Here is a 26,327-nt window from a genome sequence, read left to right as displayed (position 1 = left end):
ACTTTCTCCATCCCTCTCCCTAACATCTGTCTGAGGCTGAACCACACTGTTCGCGACCTTGGTGTCATATTTGAACCCGAGATGACTTTCCGACCACATATCCGCAGCATAACAAAGACCGCCTATTTCCACCTCCGTAACATCGCCCGTCTCTGTCCTTGCCTCAGCTCATCCGCTGCTGAAACCCTCATCCATGCCTTTGTTGCCTCTAGACTTGACTATTCCAACGCACTCTTGGCTGGCCTCCCACATTCTACCCTACGTAAACTTGAGGTCATCCAAAACTCAGCTGCCCGTGTCCTAACTCGCATCAAGTCCCGTTCGCCCATCACCCCACCGTGCTCGCTGACCTACATTGGCTCCCGGTTAAGGAATGCCTCGATTTCAAAATTCTCATCCTTGTTTCCAAATCCCTCCATGGCCTCGCCCCTCCCTATCTCTGTAAACTCCTTCAGCTCTACAACCTGTCGAGATCTCTGCGCTCCTCCAATTCTGGCCTCTTGCGCATCCCCGATTCCCATCGCTCCACCATTGACGGCCGTGCCTTCAGCTGCCTGGGCCCTAAGCTCTGGAATTCCCTCCCTAAACCTCTCCGCCTCTCTACTCCCTTAAGACGCTCCTTAAAACCTACCTCTTTGACTAAGCTTTTGGTCACCTGTCCTAATATCTCCTTATGTGGCTCGGTGTCAGATTTTGATTTTGATAATTGCTCCTGTGAAGCACCTTGGGAGGTTGTATTACGTTAAAGGCGCTGTGTAAATGGGGAGTTGTTGTTGTTTAGAGGGCTGCACTCTATTGCCGTCTCTGCACTGGACTGGACTTGAATAAAATGGTAACAGGTGGCTAAATTATTCAAAGCAATCGTAATATTCAATGTTTCTGTTGCTGTTAAAAAACATCAAAAACTGAAGAAAAAGTGGAAGAAGAGGAAATTGTGCAGTCGCTGGAGGAGAGAGGGGTAATTTGAAATTGTAATAGAGGGGGATGAGAAAGTAATATGTTTCTCAATGTTGTGAGATCTCCGAACAGACATATGCTAAATCTCTTATAATGAAAGAAACTGATGATGTCAATTACACAACTTTGAAGTGGTTGGCGGCGATGTTTTAGCACATTTTTGAAATTATTGCATAAAGACTGCCATCAACAGAGCTCATAAATATGAAAAGGAAAGTGAGATTACATTATAAATTTGAACAATATGAATGTCCTTGCGAGGGAGCAAAGCCAGAATCTGAACAACATTCATCAAAGTGCCTGTATTTCAAAAATTTAAAGAGTGATTTCAGTTACAGCAACTCACACATGCACATCCTCTTTTGGTGGGACCAATGGTCACACGGAGAAAGGTGACCACTTGCCTAATGTGTACCCACTGACAGGATTCATAGGAACCGGAGGCCATTCAGCCCCTCGAGCCTGCTCCGCCATTCCAGTAGATCACGGCAGATCTGCATTTGAACTCCATGGACCCGCCTTAGCTCCGTAACCCCTCGGTACCCTGACTCCGTGACCCCTCGATACCCTGACTCCGTGACCCCTCGATACCCTGACTCCGTGACCCCTCGATACCCTGACTCCGTGACCCCTCGATACCCTGACTCCGTGACCCCTCGATACCCTGACTCCGTGATCCCTCGATACCCTGACTCCGTGATCCCTCGATACCCTGACTCAGTGATCCCTCGATACCCTGACTCCGTGACCCCTCGATACCCTGACTCCGTGACCCCTCGATACCCTGACTCCGTGACCCCTCGATACCCTGACTCCGTGACCCCTCGATACCCTGACTCCGTGATCCCTCGATACCCTGACTCCGTGATCCCTCGATACCCTGACTCCGTGACCCCTCGATACCCTGACTCCGTGACCCCTCGATACCCTGACTCCGTGACCCCTCGATACCCTGACTCCGTGACCCCTCGATACCCTGACTCCGTGATCCCTCGATACCCTGACTCCGTGATCCCTCGATACCCTGACTCAGTGATCCCTCGATACCCTGACTCCGTGACCCCTCGATACCCTGACTCCGTGACCCCTCGATACCCTGACTCCGTGACCCCTCGATACCCTGACTCCGTGACCCCTCGATACCCTGACTCCGTGACCCCTCGATACCCTGACTCCGTGACCCCTCGATACCCTGACTCCGTGACCCCTCGATACCCTGACTCCGTGACCCCTCGATACCCTGACTCCGTGACCCCTCGATACCCTGACTCCGTGACCCCTCGATACCCTGACTCCGTGACCCCTCGATACCCTGACTCCGTGACCCCTCGATACCCTGACTCCGTGACCCCTCGATACCCTGACTCCGTGACCCCTCGATACCCTGACTCCGTGACCCCTCGATACCCTGACTCCGTGACCCCTCGATACCCTGACTCCGTGATCCCTCGATACCCTGACTCCGTGATCCCTCGATACCCTGACTCCGTGATCCCTCGATACCCTGACTCTGTGACCCCTCGATACCCTGACTCCGTGACCCCTCGATACCCTGACCCAACAAAAATCGATCGATCTCAGTTTTAAAAGCTCCAATTGACCCCCCCAGCCCCAACAGCTTTTTGGGGGAGAGAGTTCCCGATTTCCGCCACCCTTTGTGTGAAGAAGTGCTTCCTGACATTACCCCTGAATGGCCTGGCTCTAATTTTAAGGTTTGTTATGTTCATAAATAAATAGACGTTTTTATTATGAACAGCTAGCTTGTGCTAGTCATTTATTCAGCCATGTAGACTTGTATACAGTATCCATCTTGACTAGTGCCTCGTGGGTAGCCCACTACTAAACATACAGCTCCACCTAGTGTACCATTCTAGAATGACATGTTACTGATCATTACATCCCCCTTCCTTTGAGGTTAAACAAAATCAATATCAATCAACTTTCAAGAAAAATGATAAAGATGATATCAGTAACACTTTTGTTAGTGCTCTATAAACATAAACATTTATTTTTTCTTTTAACATCTTCACAACAGTCAACACATCTTCAAAGCTTTACTTTATGAACTCTAAGCTTTTCATTCTTTTATTATAGTTTTCTTTGTACTCAAAGATTAAGTCTATCAGGCTTTTTTACTTCACATGTGGATCTTCTCAGCACAGGTAAGTCTGATGTGTTTGCATGAGAGCCTGTATGTGTGTTTGTGTTAGATTGTTCTGGTGGTGAGTGACAAGATTCAGTTGCGGCATTGTCATCGATTTGCTCTTGGATAGTTTCTTGTGTTTTCAGGAGGGAACGGCGGTTCCTCCTGAGAATCTGTCCTTCCTCAGTTCTAACAGTGTATGACCTTGGTCCTACTTCCTCAAGAACTGTAGCTTTCCTGTTCCATGCATTTGGATCCTCAATCCTGACAACATCATCCCTTCTCAATGGTTTCAGAGTTTTGGATGACTTGTCATAGTGTGATTTCTGTTTCAGCTTTAACAGTTGAAGCCTCTGTCTTAGTTCCTTACTCTGCTTTTCTTTTGCACAGCAGGGTAGCGTGTTCAGCAGGTGAAGAACCACAATCTAAAGGGGAGGCTCGGTAGCTCAGCAGGGCGAGATAAGGATCAGACTTGCTTTCTGTTGCTTTCTTCAGTAGCTGTTTGAGAACTTGAACACCTTTCTCTGCCTTACCATTCGACTGAGCATATAGAGGACTGGATGTGATGTGCTGAAAGTCATAATGTGCTGCAAACTGTTGCCACTCCTTACAGTTGAAGCACGGACCATTGTCGCTAACGGCAATCCTGGGAATCCCATGTCTGGCGAAGATGGATTTAATATGCATTATGACACTGCTTGCTGATGTGCTTGAGAGCAGCGCCATCTCAGGATAGTTAGAATAGTAGTCAATCACTAATAGATAGTCTTTACGATTCAAATGAAAAAGGTCCATACCAACCTTTTGCCATGGTGCTGTTGGTAAGTCAGCTACTATCATTGGTTCCTTTGCTTGTTTGTTTTGGTGTTTCTGACATGTCTCACATTTGCCTATCATGTTCTCAATGTCCTTATTTATGCCAGGCCAATAAACAGTGTCTCTTGCTCTCCTTTTGCATTTTTCAATTCCGAGGTGTCCCTCATGAATCCTTTTGAGCATGTCTCGACGTAGAGCCTGTGGAATGACTATTCTGTTCTGTTTTAGTAATAGTCCACCTGCGACACTCAACTCTGACCTGATGTGATAGTACTTTGGACAGGAACCTTTTGGCCAACCATTCTCTATTACTGTTTGTAACACTGTGGCCAAGAAATTCAGTTGCTTGCGCCACCATTTTGCACCCAAAGAGGCCACTCAGAGGCTTTAGCACCACTGGCCACAACCACTGCGATATTTAACGGGGCGCTAATGGCGGTGTTAGCCTGTAGCGCTGCGCCGCCATCGATGACATCATAGGTGTGCGCAACGCCCCGCTCCCACCCCGAACACCATATTAGGTCGCGGCCGCCTCTTCCGCGCCAGCCGCAAATAGCGACCGGTACACAGGGGCCTACCTGTGGCGGTAGTGGCGCGAGTTAAGGTGGAGGTGCGGCCGGCCACTTTTTCGGCGGCCGCCTGCCCGCACCTCCGTCCCCGGCCTCCTACACCCCCACCCCGTGGCATTGCCAGCTGTTTCCCGAGAGCCCGGCACTTCTCCTTGGTGCCGGGCTCATTTGCCGGCACTCGCGAGCGTGGATCGCGCTGTTGCAGGCACCTCCCCCTTAACAGTGGGAGGAAGGCCTGCAGTACCGCAGCGTGCCGTGCCGCAGCGGGTGGCGCTGCGGCACTTTGCGCGCCGATATTCAGTTTCAGCGCCCCAAGCGGGGCGCGGGAAGCCTTGTATAGCGGCCGGCTTCCATTTGGGGCGCAGAAACTGAATATCCCGATGGCGCAAGTGGCTCCGCGCGCAGCGGTAATTCCGGCGCCCAGGCGAGCTGGGTGCCCCAAAGTGAATTTTTAGCCCTGTATCTTTTACTGTTTCTTCTGCTATTTGCTTTGATTTTGTGTCTGACACGGGCAGCGCAGCAGTGACCATACTCACATGAACATCCACGTCTTCCTCAGTAGAGCTCACATGACTCATTGTGGGTGCTCGGGATAGTGCATCTGCTAACACTATGGCCTAGAAATTCAGTTGCTTGCGCCACCAGTTTGCATCCAAAGAGGCCACTCAGAGGCTTTAGCGCCACTGGCCGCAACCACCGCGATATTTAGCGGGGCGCTAATTGCGGCATTAGCCTGTAGCGCTGCGCCGCCACCGATGACGCCATAGGTGTGCGCAACGCCCCGCTACCGCCCCAAACGCCATATTAGGTCATGGCCGCCTCTTCCGCGCTGGCCGCAAATAGTGACCGGTACACAGGGGCCTACCTGTGGCGGTAGTGGCGCGAGTTAAGGTGGAGGTGCCGGGCTCATTTGCCGGCACTCGCGAGCGGGGATCGCGCTGTTGCAGGCACCTCCCCCTTAACAGTGGGAGGAAGGCCTGCAGTACCGCAGCGTGCTGTGCCGCAGCGGGTGGCACTGCGGCACTTTGCGCGCCGATATTCAGTTTCAGCGCCCCAAGCGGGGCGCGGGAAGCCTTGTATAGCGGCCGGCTTCCATTTGGGGCGCAGAAACAGAATATCCCGATGGCGCAAGTGGCTCCGCGCGCAGCGGTAATTACGGCGCCCAGGCGAGCTTGACGCCCCAAAGTGAATTTTTAGCCCTATGTGTTTGCCTGGTGTGTAGATCAGTTCAAAGTCATATCTTTGCAGCTTCATCATGAGTCGTTGAATCCTTGGAGACATCTCATTCAGGTTTTTTTTTACGATGGCAACCAGTGGGCAGTGGTCTGTCTCAACTGTGAAGGTGGGAAGTCCATATATGTAGCCATGGAACTTTTCTAGTCCAACTACCAAGCCTAGACATTCCTTTTCAATCTGGGTGTATTGACACTCAGAATCAGTCATAGACCTGGAGGCATAGGCAACAGGCTTCCCATCTTCACCCTCTGCTTGTAGCAAGACCGCGCCTAGGCCATCTTTTGATGCATCCGTTGACACTTTGATTCTCTTTGTTGGGTCAAAGAAGGTGAGTACAGGTGTGGTTGTCAGCACTGTTTTGAGGTTCATCCACTCTTGTTCACGTCTTTCTGTCCATGTGAACTCATTTGTTTTATGTAGCAGGTCTCGCAGACAGGCTGTCTTGGCTGACAAGTTAGGAATGAACTTTCCAATGAAGTTTATCATCCCCATGATGCGTAGCACTCCTTTTTTGTCAGTGGGTCGGGGCATGTTGAGTATGGCGTTTACTTTTTCCATATCTGGCTCTATTCCTTTACCAGATAGATTATCTCCTAGGAAAGTGACTTCCTGGACGCCAAACTGACACTTGGCTTTGTTGAGCTTCAGTCCATTCCGGCGTATGCTCTGTAGCACTTTAGTCAGTCTCTCATTGTGTTCTTTCAGTGTGGAGCCCCAGATGATGATGTCATCAACATAGACCTGAACTCCTTCCAGACCTTCAATTATGTGTTCCATCGCTCTATGAAAGATTTCAGATGCAGATATTATCCCGAAAGGCATTCTGAGGAAACAATACCTGCCAAATGGCGTGTTGAAGGTACAGTATTTGATGCTCTCTTCATCCAGTTTTAGTTGCCAAAATCCTTGTGAGGCATCGAGCTTTGTGAAGTATCTGGCACCTGACATTTCACTGGTGATTTCTTCTCGCTTGGGAATCTGGTAGTGTTCACGTTTTACGTTTGCATTTAAGTCCTTTAGATCCATGCATACTCTTAGATCATTGTTCTTTTTCTTTACACATACCATGGAGTTAACCCAGTCTGTTGGCTCTTCGACTTTCCTGATGACTCCTAGTGTGGTCATTCTGTCCAGTTCTTTCTTGAGTCGGTCACGCAGGGGTGCTGGAACTTTCCGTGGAGCATGTACCACTGGTTGAGCATCCTCCTTTTGCTGGATCTTGTAAGTGAATGGTAGAACTCCAAATCCTTTGAACACATCCTGGAAATTACTCACTACAGAATCCACTGAGTCATCTGGTCTGCTTATGGCACAGTTTATACGGTAGCATCTCTTGACCAGTTCTAAGTCCTCACAAGCTTTGTCACCTAGTAGTGAATCAAGTCCTTCAGCTACAACAGAAAACATGAGATGGTGCACTTTGTCTTTGACTGTCACTTTAAGTCTGCATACACCTAAGCTATCTATTTTCTGTCCATTATAGTTCTTCAGTAGTACTGACTTTTTCTGTATTTTGGGCTTTTCTTTCATATTTTTAATGTCACTCATACTGATTAAGTTTGCTTTTACCCCAGTGTCTAGTTTCAATGTAACTAATGCTCCATTTACCTGCAGTGGCATCATCCATTTGTCCTCTTTTACTGCATTAACTTTATGTTCAGCATTGTCCATTCCTGAGGGCTGCACATTTTCTGTATCCTTTTCTATATTGTCACATGACACCATTCCTACAAAAAAGCCTCACTTAAATCAGTGTCCTCTTTTACTGCATTAACTTTATGTTCTTTCTTTGTTTTTACTTTTGAAAGGCATTGTCTGGCAAAGTGATTCTTTCCATTACACTTTGTGCACATTTTCCCAAACGCTGGGCACTGTCTTGACTGGTGCTGGTAACCACAGCGTTTACAATTGAAAGTTCCATCCTCCGATTGCTTTTCATTTCTGTTCTGCCCACGTTTCTTCCCCTTGCAGGACACAGCACCGACAGCTGCACTGTCACTCACTACAATCACACAATTATTAATTTCACTGAAAGTCTTTGCGTGCTGCTGAGCTAGCTCACTGGCATAGCATATTTTCACAGCATCCTCCAATGTTAGTTTGGTTTCTCTTAACAGACGTTCCCTGACCTTTTTATCATGAATACCAAACACAATCTGGTCACGAATCATGGATGATTTCAGTTCAGAGAAATTACATGTCTGTGCTTTCAGTTTCAGATCGGTCACAAAGCTATCAAAAGTCTCATTTTGCTGCTGTGTCCGTGAACGGAACACGTACCTCTCATAGGTCTCATTCTTTTTGGGAGAACAATGAGAACAATCAAACTTCTTTAGCACGACGTCCATCTTTTCTCTTGATCAAATACAAATGTATTAAATACCTCTATCGCCTGCGGGCCTGCAACCGTGAGCAGCAACGCTATTTTCCTTGCGTCTGGCTTCGTACCGAACCCGATGGCGGCAATGTAGAGTTCAAATTGTTGTTTGAAAGTCCGCCAATTGCAGTCGACATTCCCCGTGAGTTTCAAACCCTCCGGTGGCTTCAAATTCTCCATGTCGCGTTTCACAATATTCAGCAGATATTACCACTTCTGGTACCATGTTATGTTCATAAATAAATAGACGTTTTTATTATGAACAGCTAGCTTGTGCTAGTCATTTATTCAGCCATGTGGACTTGTATACAGTATCCATCTTGACTAGTGCCTTGTGGGTAGCCCACTACTAAACATACAGCTCCACCTAGTGTACCATTCTAGAATGACATGTTACTGATCATTACAAGGTCCTGCCCCCTTGTTCTGGACTCCCCCCCACCAGAGGAAATAGTTTCTCCCCATCTATCCTATCAAAACCATTTAACATTTTAAACACCTCAATCCGATCACTTCTCAATCTCCGAGATTCAAGAAACTGTAAGGCACGTTTATGCGACCAGTTCTCACAGTCTGTGTGAAGAACAACTGCCTGATATTAGTTGTACCTCTAACAACAGCTCTACTTGTAAAGTGTAGTCACTGTTGTAATAGAGGCAAACGTGGCAATTCAATTTGTGCACAGCAAGGTCCCACAAAAAGCAGTGAAATAATGAGCAGATAATCTCCATTAGTGCAGATGGTTGAGGGATACATGTTGGCCTGGACACTGGGAGAACTCCCTTGGTCTTCTTCAGATAGAGTTGTGGCATCTTCACCCCCACCCTCACCCCCACACTCACCCCACCCCCACCCACACCCTCACCCCAACGCTTACCCCACCCCCACCCTCACCCCCACCCTCACCCTCAACCCCACCCCCACCCCCACCCCATCTCCACCCCCAACCCCACCCCCACCCCCTCCCCCACCCCCACCCACAACCCCACCCCCACCCCAACTCCCGGAGGTGCCGTCTTTCAGATGAGATGTTAAACTGAGGCCCCGTCTGCCCTCTCAGGTGGACATAAAAGATCCCATGGCCACTATTTCAAAGAAGAGCAGGGGAGTTCTCCCCGGTGTCCTGGGCCAATATTTATCCCTCAACCACCATCACTAAATCAGATTATCTGATCATTATCACATTGCTGTTCATGGGATCTTGCTGTGCACAAATTGGCCGCCGTGTTTCCTACATTACAACAGTGACCACACTTCAAAAATACTTCATTGGCCGTCAAGGGCTTTGGGACGTCCTGAGGTTGTGAAAGGCGCTATAGAAATGCAAGTTCATTCTTATCTGTTGCCATGGATTCTATATCTGCCAGTGCCACTCTTTCTTTCTCTGTCTTTACTTCTTGTCCTGGTTGATTATTTCTCTCCTGTTGCTCTGACAATCTTTGTTAAATCCCGAGAAATTCTTTCTGCACGTGAACAAAAGCAAAATACTGCGGACGCTGGAAATCTGAAATAAAAACAGATCAGGTAGCGTCTGTAGAGGGAGACACAGAGTTAACGTTTCAGGTCTTCTGACCAAAGCTCATCGACCTGAAACATTAACTCTGTTTCTCTCTCCACAGATGCTGCCCGACCTGCTAAGTATTTCCAGCATTTTCTGTTCTTATTTCTTCCTGTACTTGTGCGATTTGCCTATCGGGTGAAGAACCTTCTGTCGTCTCCCAAACTATGGCTATAATCTGGCTGGCAGATAAAACTAAAGAAGACTGGGAGGAGCGGACCTGGAGGGAGCACAGCGAGAGCGAGCAGTTAAAAGGAGCGGCAGCAACTCAACAGAGGCAGTTTTTGAAAAAGTGGCGTCAGAGTAAAAAAAGGCACAAGGGAAGGAGCTGATTGGTGAGTAGCTGGTAAGTGTTTTTTGTTAAGTTTTAAGTTTATTTCTGCTGGGTTAGTTCTTAGTCTATTAAATAGAGGAATGACAGGACAGCTCAGTCCCATGGAGTGCACATCCTGTGCCATGTGGGAAGTCCTGGACACCTCCTGTGGTCTGGGTGACCACATGTGCAGGAAATGTCGCCAGATACAGCAACTCGAGCTCCGGGTTTTGGAGATTGAGCGGCGGCTGGAGTCACTGCGTTGCATCCGCGAGGCTGAGAGTTACATGGATAGCACGTTTCTAGAGGTGGTCACCCTGCAGCTTAAGAGTGTGCAGGCAGAGAGGGAATGGGTGACCGCCAGACAGAAGAGGACCACCAGGCAGGTAGTGCAGGCGTCCCCGGAGTGCATCGCACTCTCCAACCAGTATTCTGTTCTGAGTACTGGTGAGGCCGATGGCTCCTCTGGGGAGAGCAGCCAGAGCTGAGTCCACGGCACCAGGGGTGGCTCAGCTGCACAGCGGGGGAGGAAAAAGAGTGCAAGAGCAATAGTGGTAGAGGATACGATAATTAGGGGAGCAGATAAGCGTTTCTGCGGCCGTAGACGTGACTCCAGGATGGTATGTTGCCTCCCTGGTGCCAGAGTCAAGGATGTCACTGAGTGGCTGCAGGACACTCTAAGGGGGGAGGGTGAAAAGCCAGAGGCCGTTGTCCATATCGGTACCAACGACATAAGCAGAGAGAGAAATCAGATCCTGCAGGCAGATTTTAGGTAGCTAGGAGAGAGATTAAAAAGCAGAACCTCAAATGTAGTAATCTCCGGATTACTCCCAGTGCCACGCGCTAGTGAGTACAGGAATGGCATGGCAGGACTGTCGTATGGGATGGCAGGACTGTCGTATGAGGAGAGATTGGGTTGACTAGGCCTGTATTTACTAGAGTTTAGAAGAATGAGAGGGGATCTCATTGAAACGTATAAAATTCTGACAGGGCTAGACAGACTGAATGCAGGGAAGATGTTTCCCCTGGCTGGGGGGTCTAGAACAAGGGGTCACAGTCTCAGGATACGGGGTGGGACATTTAGGACTGAGATGAGGAGAAATATCTTCACTCAGAGGGTGGTGAACCTGTGGAATTCTCTACCACGGAAGGCTGTGGAGGCCAAGTCACTGAATATATTTAAGAAGGAGATAGATAGATTTCTAGACACAAAAGGCATCAAGGGATATGGGGAGAGAGCGAGAATATGGTATTGAGATAGAGGATCAGTCATGATCATATTGAATGGCGGAGCAGGCTCGAAGGGCTGAATGGCTGACTCCTGCTCCTATTTTTCTATGTTTCTATGTTTCTACAGGAATAGGAGAACAGAACAGATGAATGGAGAGATAGTGCAGGAGGGAGGGATTTAGATTCCTGAGGCATTGGGACCATTTCTGGGGAAGGTGGGACCTGTACAAGCCAGACGGGTTACAGCTCAACAGAGCCGGGACCAATATTCTCGCGGGGAGGTTTGTTCGTGCTGTTGGGGAGGGTTTAAACTAGCTTGGCAGGGGGATGGGCACCAGCATATAGGAGTAGAAAAGAGGAATAAGGTGCATAAAAGAGTGAGTGTGTTGGATAGTACTAGTGAAGATAGCACTAGAGGCGGTAGTAGTACAATATTAGGTAGGAGCAGACTAAGAAAGACTACGAAAAATTCAAAAATGGGTTTCGAATGCATGTACGTAAACGCACAAAGTGTGGTGAATAAGGTTGGTGAGCTACAAACACAATTAGCCATGTGGCAATATGATGTTGTGGCAATACCGGAAACGTGGCTTAAAAACGGTGAGGACTGGGCACTTAATAGTCAAAGGTACAAGGTGTTCAGAAAAGATAGGGAAGGAAAAAAGGGAGGTGGGGTGGCAGTGCTGATTAAGGAAGACGTTGTAGTGTTGGAAAGGGAGGATGTTCTTGAGGGGACAAGGACAGAATCCATTTGGTTCGAGTTGAGGAGCAAAAAGGGTATGACCACGCTATTGGGGGTATTCTATAGGACTCCAAATAGTGAGAGGGAGGTAGAGGAGCAAATCTGCAGGGAAATCGCAGAGATATGCAAGAGCTATAGAGTCGTGATATTGGGGGACTTTAATAACCCAAATATCGATTGGGATAATGCTAGGGTAAAGGGAAAGGAGGGGGAGGAATTTCTGAAATGTGTTCAGGAGAATTTCCTTGACCAATATGTTCTTGGCCCAACTAGGAAGGAGGCATTGCTGGATCTGGTGCTGGGGAATGCGGTGGGCCAGGTCGACCAAGTGTCTGTGGGAGAACACTTGGGTACGAGTGATCATCGTATCATAAGATTTAGATTAGCAATGGAGAGGAGCAAGGAACAATCTCGAGTGGAACTTCTAAACTGGAATAGGGCTAACTTCATTGGGATGTGAAAGGATCTAGCCAGAGTAAAATGGAACTTAAGACTGACAGGAAAAACTGCAATGGAACAATGGGTGATCTTTAAGGAGATGTTCCAAGTACAGGCTAGGTACATTCCAACAAGAGGGAAGGGTAAGGGAACCAAAGCAAGGGCTCCTTGGAGGACGAGGGAGATAGAGAAGATGATGAAACAAAAAAAGAGGGCGTATGATGCATGTCAGGTGAATTCTTCAAGGGAGAACCAGACCAAATAAAATAAGTTGAGAAGGGAAGTGAAGATGAAAATAAGATTGGCAAAGAGAATATGAGTGTAGAATGGCGGTTAAGGAACCCAAAAGTCTTCTACAGGCATGTAAACAGTAAGTGGGTAGTAAGAGGTGGGGTGGGGCCTATTAGAGACAAAGAAAGTTATATATGCTTAGAGACGCAGGGCAAGGCTAGAATACTCAATGAGTACCTTTTATCGGTGTTTACTAAGGAGGTGGATGCTGATAAAATATCGGTAGAAGTGGAAAAGGCGAAAATTGATAGACAGGATGTACTAGAAAGACTGGATATACTTAGAATGGATGCATTGCCTGGTCCAGATGGCTTGCATCCCAGGTTGCTAAGGGAATTGGGGATGGAGATAGCGGAAGGGTTTGCCATAATTTTCCAATCTTCCCTAGATGCGGGGGAGGTGCCTGAGGATTGGCAAGTGGCTCTCTCACTCTCTGATTCTCTCTCAGTCTCTGATTCTCTCTCAGTCTCTGATTCTCTCTCAGTCTCTGATTCTCCCTCAGTCTCTGATTCTCTCTCAGTCTCTGATTCTCTCTCAGTCTCTGATTCTCCCTCAGTCTCTGATTCTTACATAGAAACATAGAAGATAGAAGCAGGATTAGGCCATTCGGCCCCTCGAGCCTGCTCCGCCATTCAATGAGATCATGGCTGATCATCCAAATTCAGTACCCGGTCCCTGCCTTCTCCCCATATCCCTTGATCCCTTTAGCCTTAAGAAATATATTTAACTCCTTCTTGAATATATTTAATGTATTGGCCTGAACTGCCTTCTGTGGTAGAGAATTCCACAGGTTCACCACTCTCTGGGTGAAGAAATTCCTCCTCATCTCTGTCCTAAATGGCTTACCCCTTGCGACCCAATCTCTCCTCACACGTCATTCCTGCCATCCCAGGTCTCAGTCTGGTGAATCTTCGCTGCACTCCCTCCATGGCAAGAACATCCTTCCTCAGATAAGGCGACCAAAACTGCACACAATACTCAAAGTGAGGTCTCACCAAGGCTCTGTACAACTGCAGCAAGACATCCTTGTTCCTGTACTCAAATCCTCTCGCTACGAAGTCCAACATACCATTTGCCTTCTTAACCGCCTGCTGCACCTGCATGCTTACCTTCAGCGACTGTTGGACAAGGACACCCAGGTCTCGTTGCACTTCCCCTTCTCCCAATCTATTGCCGTTCAGATGATAATCTGCCTTCCTGTTTTTGCCACCAAAGTGGATAACCTCGCATTTATCCACATTATACTACATCTTAGAGTCATAGCGTCACAGGGGGAGGCCATTCAGCCCATCGAGTCCATGCCAGCTCTCTGCAGAGCAATCCAGTCAGTCCCATTCCCACGCTCTATCCCCGTAGCCCTGCAAGTTTATTTCCCTCAAGTGCCTATCCAGTCTCCCCTTAAAACATTGAGTGTCTCCGCTTCCACCACTTCCGTCGGCAGCGAGTTCCAGGTCCTCACCACTCGCTGCGTAAAAAAGTTTTTCCTCACATCTCCCTTGTATCTCTTGCCCAAAACCTTAAATCTGTGTCCCCTAGTCCTTGTACCATCAACTAGTGGGAACAACTTTTCCCCGTCTAGCCTATCCAAACCCGTCATAATCTTGTACACCTCGATCAAATCACCCCTCAACCTCCTTTGCTCGAATGAAAACAAATCCAGCTTCTCCAACCTGTCCTTGTATCTAAGACCCCCATCCCTGGAACCATTCTGGTAAATCCCCTCTGCACCCTCTCAAGTGCCTTCACATCCTTCCTAAAGTGTGGTGACCAGAACTGGACCCAATACTCCAGTTGTGGCCTAACCAGTGCTTTATAAAGTTTCAGCCTAACTTCTCTACTTTTGTACTCAATACCTCTATTTATGAAGCCCAAGATCCCATACGCTTTGCTAACCACTCTCTCAATATGTCCTGCCACCTTCAGGGACCTATGCACATTAACTCCCAGGTCCCTCTGTCCCTGCACACTCTTTAAAACTGTGCCATTAAGTGTATATTGCCTCTCCCTGTTCCTTCTGTCAAAATGCATCACCTCAACACTTCTCTGTATTAAATTCCATCTGCCACTGGTCTGCCCATTCTGCTAGCCTTTCTATGTCCTGTTGCAGTTGATTGGTATCATCCTCACTGTTTGACACCCCCCCAAGTTTGATGTCATCGGCAAATTTAGAAATTCTACTCTGTATTCCAATATCCAGGTCATTTATTTATATGTATAATATATCAAAAAAAGCAGTGGCCCCAGCACTGGCCCTTGGGGAACACCACTGTCTACCATCCTCCAGTCTGAAAAACAGCCATTTACCTCAACTCGCTGTTTTCTGTCCTTAAGCCAATTCCTTATCTAAACTGCCACTGACCCACCTATTCCATGAACCTCAATTTTGTTAACCAGCCTTCTATGTTGTACTTTGTCAGGCACCTTCCTAAAATCCATGTAGACAACATCCTTTGCATTCCCTTTATCAATCCTCCCTGTTACTTCATCAAAAAATTCAATTAGATTAGTCAAACACGATCTGCCTTTTACAAATTCATGTTGGCTCTCCTTAATTAGCTTAAACCTCAACAAGTGCCCGTTAATTTTTTCCTTGATTATTGTTTCTAAAACATTACCCACCACTGATGTTAAACTGACTGGCCTGTAGTTAGGATTCTCCTTACACCCTTTCTTGAACAATGGTGTCACATTTGCCACTTTCCAATCCTCGGGCACCTCCCCCGCATCTAGGGAAGATTGGAAAATGATGGTAAGCCCTTCCACTGTCTCCTCCCCCAATTCCCTTAGCAACCTGGGATGCAAGCCATCTGGAACAGGCAACTTATCCACTCTAAGCAAACCCAGTCTTTCTAATACATCCTGTCTATCAATTTTCACCCCTTCCATTGCTTCTACCTTTTCCACATCTACCGATATTTTGTCAGCATCCACCTCCTTAGCAAACATTGATACAAAGTGCTCATTGAGTATTCTAGCCTTGCCCTGCGCCTCTCAGCATATACAGGAAACTTTTTTTTATCCGGCACCGACGGGACCGATGTGGTGCCGGTTCATCAAAAATTCTGGATAACCGAAAGCTATAGTAGAAGATACGGAGAGATGAGAGCTCCATATAAAGCAACAAACCCTGTTGCTTAGCAACAGGTTCAGAACAATGGCCACAAGTTCCAAGCGTCTCTGTAGCTTAGCAACAGCTACAGCCACACCCTTGCACAGCAACAGATCTAGGAAGGCAAGTACAATATGAAGTAAAACTTACCTGAACCTATTCCTGAATTTTGCCGGTTAACCGAGATTTCCGGTTATTTAGGTGCTGGTAAATCGAAAGTTTCCTGTATCACCTTCTTTGTCCCTAATAGGCCCCACCCCGCCTCTTACTACCCGCTTACTGTTTACATGCCGGTAGAAGATTTTTGGGTTCCCTTTTATGTTAACTGCTATTCTACTCTCATATTCTCTCTTTGCCAATGTTACTTTCATCTTCACTTCCCCTCTCAACTTATTTTATTTGGTCTGGCTGTCCCTTGAAGAATTCACCTGACATGCATCATACACCCTCTTTTTTTGTTTCATCATCTTCTCTATCTCCCTCGTCATCCAAGGAGCCCTTGCTTTGGTTCCCTTACCCTTCCCTCTTGTTGGAATGTACCTAGCCTGTACTTGGAACATCTCCTCCTTAAAGATCACCCATTGTTCCGTTACAGTTTTTCCTGTCAGTCTTTGGTTCCATTTTACCCTGGCTAGATCCTTTCGCATCCTATTGAAGTCAGCCCTATTCCAGTTTAGAAGTTCCACTCTAGATTGTTCCTTGCTCCTCTCCATTGCTAATCTAAATCTTATGATACGATGATCACTCGTACCCAAGTGTTCTCCCACAGACACTTGATCGACCTGGCCCACCTCATTCCTCAGCACCAGATCCAGCAATGCCTCCTTCCTAGTTGGGCCAAGAACATATTGGTCAAGGAAATTCTCCTGAACACATTTCAGAAATTCCTCCCCCTCCTTTCCCTTTACCCTAGCATTATCCCAATCAATATTTGGGTAATTAAAGTCCCCCAATATCACGACTCTATAGCTCTTGCATGTCTCTGCGATTTCCCTGCAGATTTGCTCCTCTACCTCCCTCTCACTATTTGGCAGCCTATAGAATACCCCCAACAGCGTGATCATACCCTTTTTGCTCCTCAACTGTAACCAAATGGATTCTGTCCTTGTCCCCTCAAGAACATCCTCCCTTTCCAACACTACAATGTCTTCCTTAATCAGCACTGCCACCCCACCTCCCTTTTTTCCTTCCCTATCTTTTCTGAACACCTTGTACCTTTGACTATTAAGTGCCCAGTCCTCACTGTTTTTAAACCACGTTTCCATTATTGCCACAACATCATATTGCCACACGACTAATTGTGCTTGCAGCTCACCAACCTTATTCACCACACTGTGCGTTTACGTACATGCACTCTAAACCCATTTTTGAATTTTTTGTAGTCTTTCTTAGTCTGCTGCTATCTAATATGGTACTAAATCCGCCTCCAGCACTACCTTCCCCTCCAGTACCATCTAACACACTCACTCTTCCATGCACCTGTAAGATTCGCAAAATTTGAACATTGTCCTATAAGGGTCTATAGGCAGAAGAGGCCTTAAATTTTAAAGGCTGTTTTAAAAGAAGCCCAGAAAAAAGGGGCATACAAAATGGCCACCAGACCCTGTGACCAGCTTTTTGGGACACTTTAAAATGGTTCCTGCTGTCCCCAGACAGCCTTTGTGGATTCAGCCCACAGTATGTTCTGGAAGGCCGTTTCAGAGAAAACTAAACCAGACAGAACCACATACATATGGATTGGATGCAGATCCAGTCAGATCGGCCTGTAGATAAAGGCCATCTAAATGTTTACCCAGACAAAGAAAAACAGTTTCAAATTCATAGGGGGAACATCAAGAACCGTTAAAGACATCAAGAGGACATTAAAGACAATACAGGGTCATTCCAGACCAGAGATGGCCGTTTTAAACATAATAACTATCCCACTGTGCTACCAGCCCACCAAAAATTAAACAAAGACTAACCTTGATGTGGCAGGAGATAAGGGCTTCGATGAGAAGTATAATTGGAGGCCTGAGGAGTGACCGACACAGCAGTGAAGAGACCCAGGGTAGCCATCGGGGACCCTCTAGGAAGATTAAGGAACGTTGATACGGAGACAGTCAATAAGGTGATTCGAGTAGAGTCTGCGTCCAGCCCCGGGGTAGCCATCGGGAGATCATCGATACACCCCGGGCTATTGACGAGACAAAGGACAGTGACCCTCCATGAAGAAACCCATATGAAAACGGTAAACCAGCTGGGCTGTGCGATGAAACCCATATGAAAATGGTCAAACAGTTGGTCTCTCCTCGCGCCGACATCCAGGCCTGCTAACATCCAGCCTGTCCATGACCTTCACATCAAGGAAGAAGAAAGTGTGTCACAGCCCGCTGCGTTCCGCTGACCACGTGGAGACAGGACGCCTGAGAGGATCAAAACGCAGACCTTTTCAAAACTCTATACTTTCCAACTGGATTGGTGAGCATGTTTCTGGCCCCTCATAATCTGATCTAGATAGGTTTAGGGGGTGGGCATTTCAGGGGTAATTAATTATGAGTTGTTGTCCCTCGATGTTCCGTTTGTTTCCCCATTTCGTGATGACTTTTGTAAAGTATAATATGCCTGTATATATCTTAGCTATTACTGTATTATGATTTGTTTTTCCCTCCCATGTACCCTCTTATTGGCTTGCAGTTTGATTTGTTTCTTTATGCAATAAAATTTCATTTCGTTTTTATTAATCTTGGTCTATAGAGTATTCTCTGCATTGTAGTTCCTGCCTCAAAGTCCAGTGTATAGAATCTAAGGGGTGAGTGGGTCGAACCACTTGAAAGTTTACTGTGCAAGAGAGAGAGGCCCCTGGAGAGAGAGAGAGACCTCTGCGATCTAAGAACCCCTTACAGAATATGGCGACCGCGGCAGGACACTGGCAGCAGGATTGCAATGTATTAGACCCAGGTTTAAATGGACGAAATGTTATGGATGAGAGGATAGCGGATTATGTCTTTGGGAAGGTAAATCTCACTAAACAGTGGATTTCCGATCTCTTACGGGTTGGGCGTCTGGTAGACGCCGGCATCAGGTGGACAGAGAGCAAAGAACATAAAAAGTCAGTGGAGAAGGCAGTGTGGCTGATGTGCTACAAAAGACAAGTCCAGATTTTGGACAGAGTCGTTGCAGCACAGGCAGCCAAGATCACAACCCAGGCAGCAGAAATAGAGGAAAAGGCCATGGGTGGGGAAAAACTCATCACAGCGCTCCACGCGCTGAATCAGGAACGCCAAGTTGTAGCCAGCCAACATCAGGCTAGAATAGAGTACCTGGAATGCCAAGTTACTGAGGCAAAGATTCATGAAGCGAGGATACGGGAGAAAAACGCCCACCTCGCACAACAGCTAAGAGCGCAGGAGGAGAGAGTAGTAGAGGTTAAGGCAGCTTACAAGCTGGCCCTCGAGCACGGGTTTAAGAGCGCAGACCATGGCCCCTGCCAAAAGACGATAGAAGACCTAAGAACGGCCTTGGTTAAGGCAAAAGGCATGGTATGCCTCGTAAACCCAAAAGCAAGTCACCTAGACTTTTTGAAGGAATCCAAAAACCCGATTCCATGCGAAGTAGTTGTGGCACCAACCACTGAGCCCTCAGCACCGCCGAGCTATAGTGAGGTTTGGCCCGAAGGGGGGGGGTGGTGGAAGAAAAGGAAGCCGAGGTGGAACAGGAGGAGGAACAACCCCTGGTAGTAAAGCCGGAGCCGGCACCAATGTGTCCCACTCGGCACCAGAGGTACGGTTCCAACAACGCAAATGGCACGGACGGACCCCTCCTGAACCAGATCGTGCTGCCCCACGGTGCCCAACAACTCAGGGCGATGGTGAGCCACCTTCCAAAACTCACCGAGAAGGGAGATCCCTCAGTCCATTTCAGGGAGGTAGAGGAGACAGCCGCCGTCAATGATTGTGATGATCTTGAGCAGGCGAAGATGTTACTATTCTCCCTGGATAGCACAATCCTTCAGTGCCTCTCAGCAGGGAGCAAGAGGGGACAGAAAGGGTATGTGGAACTCAGGGATGAGGTCCTGGAAGTTCTGGGAGTGGACGAAGGTAATCCGTTCCTCCGTGTGGAAGGGACTGTGCAGCTAACTGGAGAACCCCCACGGGTTTTCGCAGAAAGGCTGTGACCAGTGTATCGGCGCAGTTGTCCAGGTATGCCTGAACAGGCTGCAATGGACGGCGTTCAGCGGGTTCATTGGCTCCGTTGTCTGGTTGCCAACAGCTTACCGCAGATAAAGGCCCAAGCCAAATCTTGGTTTGACCCCCAAGGTCCCGGTGTCACGGAGGAGACGGTGCTCCGACAGCTTAACGTTGCTTACAAGAATTGTAGGAGTCAGGAGACACCTCCCTCTAAGGGAAAAGTGCATGAGGCAAAACCCGCAGCCCCAAGTAACAAGGAGTGGCATCAGGAGGGGAATCGCCCTCCCCAAGCCAAGCTCAATTGCTACGGGTGTGGGAAGGATGGACATTGGCGCAGGGACTGTAAAAATCCGTGGAAGGATAATAAGGGAAAATCTCCCGCAGCCCAAGCCCAAGCCCAGACCGCCGCCCCAGCATGAGTCCAGGTCCAAGCCGCAGCCCCTGTCCCAGAAAAAGGAACCGGTGCAGCTATGGATCCCGCGGCGATAGAGTCAATTTTAGAGACAATGCGGTCTCTTATGATTGCGCAGGGGAGGATAGCCGTCACCACCGGTCCTGTCGTTCCCACAGCCCCGACCGCTGCACCCAAATGACTGGAGCCCGCGCAGCCTGTTTACCTATGCCCGTTGCGATATGATGTATGGAAAAGGCCCCTCGTGGAGATGGAGGTAGAGGAGGTGAAAGGGACCTATCTGTTGGATACGGGAGCATTGTGCACCGTGATGCACGCAGCTAACCCTACCACCTCACTTCTGTCCACCGGGGTTCCATATATTCTGTCGGGCTTCACGGGCAAGGAACAGGCTGGCGCATTCTCCATTCCTCTCTCCATTCATTTAGGACCACGCCGCACCACGTGGAAGTGTGTACTGATGAAGTGGGAGGGTGAGAAAGGGGTCCTTGGGTCCGATTTCAGAATCACAGAATCACAGAAACCCCACAGTGCAGATAGAGGCCATTTCGGCCCATCGAGCCTGCACCGACACATATCCCACCCGATCCCCGTAACCCCTACACCAACACATATCCCACCCTATCCCTGTAACCCCACGTATTTAATCCCCCTAACACTAAGGGTCAATTTATCATAGCCAATCAACCTAACCTGCACATCTTTGGACTGTGGGAGGAAACCGGAGCACCCGGAGTAAACCCACGCAAACACGGGGAGAATGTGCAAACTCCACACAGACAGTCGCCCGAGGCCGGATTCGAACCCGGGTCCCTGGCGCTGTGAGGCAACAGTGCTAACCACTATGCCACCGTGCTGCACAGTAGAACACGGGATTCTCGTGGATCTTAGAAATCACTGTCTCTGGGGAGCGAGTACCGGGGAGAAAGCAAAAGGGGGTTTCAAGGTGAAACCAAAGAAGGCACGGGTCGGTCGGCAGGAAGTAAAATTCCTAGGTCTGACCATCCGCGCTGGAGAGAGAGCCATAGAAGAGGCTAGACGGGAACCGATACAAAACACACCGGTCCCCACCACCGGTGCAGTGCAGGTGCCCCGACGCACTAAATGGTTTCACATCAGTCAGTGCAAACTGTTTAAGCCGGGTGCAAAACAGCCAACAACTGAGGCCAGGTCTGAGGGTAAAAATCCTCAGCCTGAAGCGTGCAATAAGTCACAGACCACACAGGCTGGCTTGAGGGGAGGAGCCATCCCGCTTACCTGGGAGGTTTCCCCATTGGCCTGGGACTCGGACGGGGAGGAGCCCGAACAGCTAGGCCCTGCCCCTGACACGATGCTGGAGGAGGTGGAGTCGGAGGACGGAGGTCCTGCCCTTGGCTCAAGCTTAGGGGAGGTAGAACTTGGGGGCGGAGATTCTCCACCAGTAGGGACAGGTTGGGAGGAGTCGTCTGCCACAGACCCAAATCCCAAAGGGGCGGAGCCTGAGGGAAGGGAGCCAAAGCCGGCAGTCGTGGAGGAGCCACGGGCTGTGAGGGCTAAAATCCCAACCAAAGATCCACTCGCTAAGGGAGCCTCGCCCTAGGCACCCCCTCGCAGGTCGTCTCGGACGCCTCAGCCAAGAAAACCCTGGCCAGATTCCCCCTACATCAGCAGACACCGACTTGGGAAACCCCTGGAAAAACGCAGTCCCCAATTGGCAGCAAAAGGCTGCGGGGGACCCAAGCTACAGGTCAGTGCAGCCCCGCCACAGGGAGCGGTGAGCTGCAGTCTGAACAGGGATTAGGCAAGCCGCCCGGGGATGGGCGGCGCTGTACATAAGTTTAGTTAAGTTTAAGTTTGGTTAAGTTTAAGGTGTGTAATTTTAAGGCGATAGTATGTATAAGGAATAGTTTGTAGTTTGCCCAGCGTATGTGTTTGTTTTGGATCGAGGTCGAAAGACCCGATCATGCATTCACCTAGGCCAGAATCTCTCGGGAGCCTGGCTGTATCGTTTAATCTGTTGCAGGAACCAAAAGTACCATGGAAAAGATTCTCATCGCGCTCGCGGTGATCGGGTGTAGCTGGCCCTATTGGGGCTACACCAAGGACTCCGTAGTCTATGGATTCTCCGGGGACACAGCCCCCATCGCGACGGATGTGTCGGGCATACGTGACGTTGAGGAGACAGCCACCTACTTCCACGAAGGGAGATGGCCAGGATGGCTGGGGTCGAATTCTACGGAATACTCCAGCCAGTCCAGATTCGCATACAGTGAGACTTCTCTAATGTGTCCCAGGGTGAGGATCATCACGCCCAGGGTCAGCGTCACCGTCGGAAAGAAGATTTGCTTGGTTTGCAATGGACATGTTCCTTTGGACAGATGGTGGTGGCTCAGGAAGTTGAGCAGGACTATGAAAAACTCCACGGTCGAGTGGGAGCGACTGGGTAACAATACCCATCGGACTATTACGGGGACTCATGGGGGATTGAGTGTCTGTTGGGACAAATGGTGGGAACCAGATGAGGGGATTTACATCTGCATGTGGGGTTCAGAACGCGTCTGCCCCACAGGCGTCTCCATCTTTTTCCAAAGACAGTGGCAGGATGCTGGGAAAGAAATGAGGTGGGACGTCAGCACATGGGCGTGCGGAGTCCCATACTCTCAGATCCCGGTAAATGCCACTGAGCTCATCACCCGCCCCCGCAAGCCCCTGCCCACGATTCCGGTAGCCAAAGCCCGCAAGGAAGGGTGCCCCACCACCACCAAGGGACCCGGGAACGGATTGGTATTAGTGCCCACAGGTCAGGTGCTGTACCAAGGGGTGCACTACGCGGTAGCCTCGGTGATTTTAAACCTCACCGAGGTGCGATTGCCAGAGTGGTGCCCCAAGGAAACGGAGCAATTGTACCAGGTCCTGTTAACAAGCATTTTCAGACAGTTTTATGAGTTCGACTTTGCTGATGTCGACAGAGCCGGACTGTACACCACACCACATGAGGTCTTGGACAGGGTAGGGAGACAAAGAAGGGGTACAGTAAATGATATTTTTACAGCCTTTAACACAGGGACTTCCATCATCAACACTCTGGATGACGTGGAGCTGCAGACCCAGATCAATGGTTTAAAAGTGCAGTTAAGAAAGATACTGACGGACGAGAATAAGGTAGTGGGTTCTGAGTTACATGAGGACCAGGCCATGACACTACACTTAAAAGAAATCATAGCTGAGCTGGAGAAACATGCTGAAAACGGTAAATGCTCTCATCAGAGAGGATCGGAATGCGTCAGATCAGGCTGCGCAGAATGAAGTGTGCGTGCTGTATGGGGCGTGGTTACTAGGCGAGGGCCGCAGTAATCTGGAGGATTTAAAACAAGGTTTGGTCCCCTCCTGGATCAGCAATAAGCACCTCGCAGCCCTCTACCCTTTTGAGAACGCATTAAGTCCGTGCCAGCTCAGACTAGCTTCAGAGGCCTACCCAGTCCCAGTGGACTGTGGGCGGTCTAATCACACCATTATGGGTATAGTGGTAAGAATGCCGGTTATGGGAAAGACAGCTAAACCTGCCCCGGTATACAGGGTGGAGAACATTGGAGTCATTCAAGGGGGTGCACACATTCGCTACACAGCGGTCTCACCGTACGTCATTCGATGAGAGCATGCAATGACGGGTACCGACCTCTCGGGGTGCCGGAGCCGGGGAGCACACATCATCCTGTGTCCCCAGCACTTGAATGCCTATTCGAAATCACAGTGCGGGTTCAGAACTGCTGGCGTGAAGCCTATAAATTGCACCATGGAGGCAATGGCACAAGGCCATGTGCCCCCGCAGGTGGCATATATAGGAGGTGGGACATACTGTGTCACCACTGCAGCGCCCCACTACCAACATGGACAGCACGGCTGGTGTCCGGTCAGTGACAGCAGTTTCTGCTTCAAACCCAAGGCAGAAGTTCAAGTGGCCCAAGAGCAAATTGTCCCTATTCCTGAACCTTCCACTGTTCACATCACTGTCAAAGAAAATTTCACCGATCTACAACGATTCGTTGCACATTTTGGCTACGTCATTCCCCCTCTCCCTGAACACCTCACCAAAATACTAAAAGCCGTTGCCGTTTCACAGAAACATTTTTACACGCTGGAGCAGAAGACTTTAGAAATAGGGGCAGACATATTAGAGATAGTGACCCCACAGTGGTGGGACCTGTTCACTAATATAGAAGTCCCTTCATGGATTCGGATAGCCTCCCACATCCTTGTAGTGTGGTGTATTTACTTTTTGTACATTGTAAGAGGGACAAGCGTGTCCAGAAGTATGAGAACAGAGGAGAATGGAGAGAGCATTATGTGCGGGTAGAAGAGGAGACACCCGTTTAGATTTTTGCTGCTATGTATAAAGTTAAAGTTTCCCTCCCTCCTCTATTTTTGATAGTATTCATGTATGATTTTGTGTGTATTTTTCTTTCTTTATGGTATTTTTATTGAAGTTTATTATATGTGTTGTTATTAATAAAAGAGAATATGTATGAACCAGGTGGTGTAGGGGTATTAGGCCCCCCTCCACGCCTGGAAATGTGTGTGTCAGATTTCAATTACAATGTATTGCCATCTATAGATGCTTAATGTACACTGTGGTTTTTCTGAAATGGGAAATGCATGTGTCGTGGGATCATAGATAGGTAAATACAGGGGATGGTTTGATTATGGAGAGTCAGAAAATTTTGTTCACCCAGAATTATGATACTTCAAACAAGTTAGAGTATCATCAGGGGGGACGGTAAGATTCGCAAAATTTGAACATTGTCCTATAAGGGTCTATAGGCAGAAGAGGCCTTAAATTTTAAAGACTGTTTTAAAAGAAGCCCAGAAAAAAGGGGCATTCAAAATGGCCATCAGACCCCGTGACCAGCTTTTTGGGACACTTTAAAATGGTTCCTGCTATCCCCAGACAGCCTTTGTGGATTCAGCCCACAGTAAGTTCTGGAAGGCCGTTTCGGAGAAAACAAAACCAGACAGAACCACATACATATGGATTGGATGCAGATCCAGTCAGATTGGTCTGTAGATAAAGGCCATCTAAATGTTTACCCAGACAAAGGAAAACAGTTTCAAATTCATAGGGGGAACAGCAAGAACTGTTAAAGACATCAAGAGGACATTAAAGACAATACAGGGTCATTCCAGACCAGAGATGGCCGTTACCAGCCATCCCAAAGTATTTTAAACATAATAACTATCCCACTCTGCTACCAGCCCGCCAAAAATTAAACAAAGACTAACCTTGATGTGGCAGGAGATAAGGGCTACGATGAGAAGTATAATTGGAGGCCTGAGGAGTGATCGAAAACACAGCGAAGAGACCCGGGGTAGCCATCAGGGACCCTCTAGGAAGATTGAGGAACGTCAATACGGAGACAGTCAAGAAGGTGATTCGAGTAGAGTCTGCGTCCAGCCCCGGGGTAGCCATCGGGAGATCATCGATACACCCCGGGCCATTGACGAGACAAAGGACAGTGACCCTCCATGAAGAAACCCATATGAAAACGGTAAACCAGCTGGGCTGTGCGATGAAACCCATATGAAAATGGTCAAACAGTTGGTCTCTCCTCGCGCCGACGTCCAGGCCTGCTAACATCCAGCCTGTCCGTGACCTTCACATCAAGGAAGAAGAAAGTGTGTCGCAGCCCGCTGCGTTCTGCTGACCACGTGGAGACTGGATGCCTGAGAGGATCAAAACGCAGAACTTTTCAAAACTCTATACTTTCCAACTGGATTGATGAGCATGTTTCTGGCCCCTCATAATCTGATCTAGATAGGTTTAGGGGGTGGGCATTTCAGGGGTAATTAATTATGAGTTGTTGTCCCTCAATGTTCCGTGTGTTTCCCCATTTCGTGATGACTTTTGTAAAGTATAATATGCCTGTGTGGCGGTACCACCGGTTGTACCTTACATAAAGACACATAATTCCCTTTAACTTACCTTACTGTATG

The 26,327-nt window shown here is 48.5% G+C and overlaps 1 protein-coding gene across 1 annotated transcript in view; it reads left to right on the top strand.

The window, feature by feature from the left end:
- LOC147113264 (uncharacterized) overlaps positions 1 to 2,544 on the top strand; it is a 33,467-nt gene extending 30,923 nt beyond the window's left edge. Inside the window, exon 2 of the mRNA XM_085996112.1 lies at positions 1,482 to 2,544. Coding sequence (XP_085852238.1) covers positions 1,482 to 2,544 — 1,063 coding nt within the window. The remainder of the gene's footprint in view (positions 1 to 1,481) is intronic.
- Positions 2,545 to 26,327: the final 23,783 nt, after the last annotated feature.

Source organism: Somniosus microcephalus, chromosome 8 (assembly GCF_052327205.1).
Source record: "Somniosus microcephalus isolate GS21.2 chromosome 8, FLI_Smic_1.0, whole genome shotgun sequence".
In the NCBI taxonomy this organism is placed as follows: domain Eukaryota; kingdom Metazoa; phylum Chordata; class Chondrichthyes; order Squaliformes; family Somniosidae; genus Somniosus; species Somniosus microcephalus.
This window is presented reverse-complemented; position numbering and strand designations above follow the sequence as displayed.